At 30.8% G+C, this 5,817-nt stretch overlaps 1 protein-coding gene across 2 annotated transcripts; it reads left to right on the top strand.

The window, feature by feature from the left end:
• The first annotated feature begins 1,147 nt into the window (after window positions 1-1,147).
• On the top strand, window positions 1,148-3,782 carry LOC120213243 (GATA transcription factor 8-like). Of its 2 annotated transcripts, XM_039211396.1 has the most exons (4): window positions 1,148-1,290; window positions 1,608-1,685; window positions 1,824-2,080; window positions 2,634-3,782. In XM_039211396.1, exons 3-4 carry the CDS (start codon window positions 1,847-1,849, stop codon window positions 3,450-3,452), a joined length of 1,053 nt encoding a protein of 350 aa, XP_039067327.1. In that variant the 5' UTR covers window positions 1,148-1,290; window positions 1,608-1,685; window positions 1,824-1,846; the 3' UTR covers window positions 3,453-3,782. The 2 variants fall into 2 exon arrangements, with proteins under 2 accessions (XP_039067327.1, XP_039067328.1); XM_039211397.1 differs by lacking the exon at window positions 1,608-1,685.
• Window positions 3,783-5,817: the final 2,035 nt, after the last annotated feature.

A 5,817-nucleotide genomic window follows, 5' to 3' on the forward strand; every position in this document is an offset into this window, starting at 1 on the left:
CGTCAATAATCCCAATGAAACAACGCCAGGTGAGTAAAATTCGATGAGTGTTCGTCCACGCTCCAATTAGTCGAGTTACTGGTTCTTTTTTACTTTTGACATTTTTTTTTGTTTTACTCAAATCTAGGGAGTTAAAAAATAAGAGGTAATTAAATTAATTTTCTTGTTTTTTCACTTATATTTTTTTATTAAATTAAATTAATTTTATTATAAGGTATTATATATTTTAAAGATTTTTTTATTATTTGACAATAAAATCTTAAATACCTTTGTAGCTTTTGGTGTTTGAACTTGAGACCTCTAAAAATAATTTTATTCGTGCTTGTTTTTTCACCTTTAATTTATAATAATAAAATCTAAATTTTACATTATAGTTTTAGCATAATTTTGGAATAAAGTTATAATTGAAAAACTTTAAACTTCATATGTTAGTCACTTAGTTGATATATACTCTAAGAATATAGTTTTAAATTTCAGAAAAAATATTTTATAATTATCTTGATATTTTGAACTTTTTATAATAATTTAATAATAATTTATAATATTTAAAAATTTTAGTAATTAACTGGTCATTTAAATATTATTAGTAATCTTTGATTGAATATAAATAAAAAGAAAAAGGGGATGAGACCCTAAAACGGATAATAACTGGGGTTGTATAAAATTTTACACAACTTGAAAAAAATTAATATTTTCAACTTGATTTGACATTAAAAATTTATTTTAGATTTAAATTTTTAAATAAAATTTAAATTATATGATAAGATTAGAATAATTTAATATTTTTTTAATAATAATAGATTATTTTTTAAGTACAAGTCTAATATCTTCGCTTTGCATGATATATATATATATTGTATACGAAAGAAAATAAGAGATATATATATCATATATGATTATATAAAATTGATTATATTAAAATCATTAGTATCATAATATTATCAATATTTATAATTATATTAAAATAAAAATTTGAATAACTTAACTCGAATAAAATTTTATACACTTAACTAGACTAAAAAATCAAATAAAATTTATCAATTTAATTAATTTAATTTTTTTTACTCTAAATCAATTGGATTTTAAATTTGAAGCCATGATAACAAGAGAGAGAAACTTGAAGATGAAGACAATGAAGAAGAGTAAAAGACAGCTAGCAATGAAGGAAAGGATGCTGAGTGCTGACCTACCTTCCTTATAACTCCCCCTTCCTCTTCCCCTCCTCTTTTTATTCTCTGTTTCTCTTCCTTTCTTTTTTTCTCTCCATTTTCCCTCTTCTCTTCTTCAAAGGTATCTCCTTTAGCTACTCACTTACATGCTTCCTTGCTTCTTATCATCATTTTTATGAACTTGGGGTTTCGGGATTTGCTTCAAAGATTTCGTATTTTTCAACATTGGGTTCTTCTTCTTTGAGTGGCAAGTTTTGGAAAATTTGCAGTGTGGGGATCAAAAATCATTTCTTTTAATAGCTACTACTCTGGTTGGTAACTGAGAAAGCAGAGGAATTGAACTTAATTTGACACCAATGAGTTTCAATGTATACGTGTCAGCTACCAATGTTGTTTGTGTACTCACAATTTCACTTTTCTCAACTTTCTTTCTTGCAGGTTTCCGAGACAATCTCTCTTCATTTTCCAGGAAAATTCTCTCTTATTTCCCCAGAAAAGTTGTGCTCTTTAACAGAGGTTTGCTTCACTATCCTTCCAACCTTTCACTTAAAAAATTACCCAAATTTGAATTTTCACAATTATACAATATTTTTCCAAAAATAATTTTGGAATTACTAATAATTAACAATAATAATTTGTTTTAAAAAAATTCAGGAATTTTTTAATATAAAGAAAATATGATTGGACCGGCGGATTTCATTGACGAGATAGACTGCGGCAGTTTCTTCGACCACATAGACGACCTCCTCGACTTCCCTAACGATGACGTCGACGTGGGCTTATCCGCCTCTGACTCCGCTGCCGCCGCTTTTCCCAGCATTTGGACAGCTCAGTCCGAGTCATTCCCTGGTTCTGACTCAGTTCTTTCCAACAACAGTGCTTCCGACCTCTCCGCCGAACTCTCTGTTCCGGTCAGTGTCTCATTTTCCTTTTTATCCCATGTTGATGACGTCATAAATATCACTCATTTTTCCTTTTTTATTATTTCATTTTCAAGGGTCGAATTGCTGTTTTGATCCCCATACTACATTAATTAGTCAAACTACTTGATATTTTCCTTAAAAATACATTTTTCAATGGATTTTCCTACTTAAGGAATCGTTGTTGTCATTTTAACTTAATTAATTGAGATGGATCTAGATTTAATTTCAAATATAAGCAAAGTAGAGGGACTAAAATATGAAATTAACCTTTTTTTTAATGAAAAAGTGGAATACACCTAGGGTTTTGCATTATTTTAAAGGCATAATTATTGCATCAGGTTTGGAAGTCACATGATTTGTCATGTGATTAGTTATACATGTCTTTATAGGAAAATATAATATAATATTATGCTGGGTCCACTTAATTGATGTTTGACAAATACTACTTTTGAATATTTTTTAAAATATTAATATATTTTTTATGAATTTAAATATATAAATATAAATTTGTCTGATTATTGGGTAATCTTTGATTTTGCAGTATGAAGACATTGTCCAATTGGAATGGTTGTCAAATTTTGTTGATGATTCCAATTGTGGAGCAAGCTTGACAATTAAGAAACAGGAGCCTTCTTCAATCGATAAGGACTCATCCAATCATGATCATCATCATCATCAATTCCAGACTTCTAGTCCGGTTTCGGTTCTCGAAAGCAGCAGCTCTTGCTCCGGGCAGAAACCGGTTGCCGCCCCTGGGAAGTGTGGACGTGCACGTAGCAAACGTCCTCGTCCGGTTACCTTCAATCCTCGTCCGGTGATTCAACTCACCTCCCCTTCTTCGTCCGTCAACGAGAACGACATTCCTCAACCGTTACTCATCGCCCCCAAGGTGCCATATGACTCCGAGAACCATGCTGAGTCTCGTCTTCTGATCAAGTTACCCCGCCAAGTCAATCCGGAGCACAAGAAGAAAAAGAAGATCAAAACAACACCCCTGACACCACTTACCGACAACAGCACCGCTCAGAATCAATCGGGACAAGCCGTCAGGAAATGCATGCATTGCGAGATAACAAAGACACCTCAATGGAGGGCGGGGCCAGTGGGACCGAAAACCCTTTGCAACGCCTGCGGCGTTCGATACAAGTCCGGGAGGCTCTTCCCGGAGTACCGTCCCGCAGCGAGCCCAACGTTTATCCCATCGATTCACTCGAATTCTCATAAGAAAGTGTTGGAGATAAGAACCAAATGTGTCACTGCGGGTGAAACCACTGATTCACCAGAAATGATCCCAAACAAAAGCAACCCGGCATTATTAGATTACATACAAGGGGAGGGTTTAGGGTTTGGAGAGTTTTGAAACCCTGTTGTTTAGGGTTAATATTTTCTAATTGTGTCCCTCATCCCCATCTCTTTAAATTTTTTAAATGTTTATTTTGTTATTGTTATTTTTATCTATTTTTTCATTGTTTTAGTTTTTGTATAGGGTTGGAAAATGGGGGGGGGGAATAGGAGCAAAATGCGACCAATGTTTTTAGATTTGTAGAGAGGGAATTTATGATGAGAAAAAAAAGGGGTAGAGAGAGAGGTTTAAGGGTAGGAAAGCTGTAGGTATTAGGGTAGATTCGTTGATTATGAATTTAGATCGTTTTGAAATTTCATTACTTAAGATATAAGTAACTTTAAATTATTTATTCGAGTTATTCTAACCATTTTAAATTTTGATCAATGTTGATATTGCTTGTTTTATATTTAGATTAAATGGTTTATGACATTGGTTTTTATAATTAAATTAAATTGTATTTAACTAAAAAATTAAGAAATCAAAATAGAGAATTCACTAAATGAAATTATGAAAATGGATAGTTTAATGTCACACATAACATTCTTGAATTTAAAGCAAAACGACCCGAATTGAAGAAAAAAATACCTTATTATCTAAGTTATATAAAATAAACTTATATTTAGGAGGAAAAAAATAGAACCCTAAATGGAAAAAATAAATCTGCAACTCTTTAACTACTTTGGTTAGATAATCAATATCAAATTGTAATAATTTCTAAGGATTTGGCAAAATGTCCCAATCCTTCCAATCTTACTCGATGCTACCAAATAGGGGGAATTTTTTTTATTCTAACAACGATATAATATCATATGGGTGATTGAAATCATCAATTTTCAGTTTAATCATTTAAACCATAAATCCAACAATAATTAAAAATATATATTTAATTACTCTAATCTTTTGACATCGATTTTTAATTTTTAATACTCCAAAATAGTTTGCATAGATTATAATTTTATCTCATCAATTCAACTAATTAAACCACAAACTTTCGGTTTAACTAACTAATCCGGTCCGACTCTAACCATTATGGTTATATAATATTAAAGGTTTTTCAAATTGATTGTGTAGAAAATGATTAATAATGTAGGGGAAAAACATGAAAAAAAATATTTGAAATTGAAATTAGAATCAATGAATGGTAGTTACTTTCATTATTTCTAAAGTTGATTAGGACAATATGATTTGATGCTTCTTGGGGGCATGTTTTAAAGTAAAGCTTGCAATTTGAACAAATTTTTGGAATTTGATAGGACAATATACCACAATTGAGAAATGTGTCAATTCCATCACCAACCATCCCAAATAAAATTGCCTCATTAACTAATCCAGGCTGGAATTGTGTTGAGAGGGCAACAGTTTTGGTCGATTTTAGGGTTTTAACCAAGAAATTTAAATTAGCATACTAGTCAAATTCTTAGCAACCATGTGATTTTCAATTGTTAACTTTCATTAATTCTAATAAATTAAAGTTAAAAGGATTAATTTATCAACTTTTATAAAATAAAGGGACGGAATTCATAATTAAACTATCATTTTTAATAACATTAAAGAAGGTTTTTTAATAATCTGAAATGATTACAAGGTTATATTTATTTAGAAATTTTCTTAATCTTTTAATTTGAATCTTTTAAGAAGAACGACATTTCTTTTTATCACTAAAATCACTCAATAAATTTAATGAGATTTTATGACTCATAAGCGAAAGATTGAGTAAAGAGATGAAGAAATTGGGGCTCTTGGATCCATTATGGTTGGGCTGCAATCCTGTTGGATTAATGAGGTTTTGGTGTTTGTTGTGGAAACAATTTAAAGAGCCTACAACAGGTCATTGCCATTATTGAAAGCAGATTAATTAAATTAGAGTTACCGATGCAAAATGGGAGTTAATATTAATAAAAGATAAAAAAGCAAGTTGACTGCATTAAAGGGAATTGAAGAGTTTTAAGAATGAAGCAAAATGCCGATAGGGCAGGCGGCACTGCCGCCGGTGCGACTTGTCAGCAGCTTCTCCGCCATATGTGTTGTAGGACACATGTAATAAATGTTTTGGGAACCAAATAATTTAGGCCAAGTCAAATTCGATTAGATTCAAATAAATTTATAAATTTGATTCAACTCAAATTTTTTTTTAAAAAAATTGAAGTTATAGAATAAGACTTATTAACTCAACTAATTCAAAATTTTAATAATTAAATTTTTTATTTCTAAATAATATTCGATTTTCTCAACTCTAAGTGATATATGTATATTACATGTAAAAAAAAAAAATGAAGATATAGTCAAAACCCTTCCGCCTGAGAGGTAAACTTTCTCTCGAATTCTTCCCCCTTCTCACGTCACTTTCCCTCCCCCATCTCCCACAAGTATATTATCGGTT

This window comes from Hibiscus syriacus, unplaced genomic scaffold, assembly GCF_006381635.1.
Source record: "Hibiscus syriacus cultivar Baekdansim isolate YM2019G1 unplaced genomic scaffold, ASM638163v2 tig00110020_pilon, whole genome shotgun sequence".
NCBI classification, from domain to species: domain Eukaryota; kingdom Viridiplantae; phylum Streptophyta; class Magnoliopsida; order Malvales; family Malvaceae; genus Hibiscus; species Hibiscus syriacus.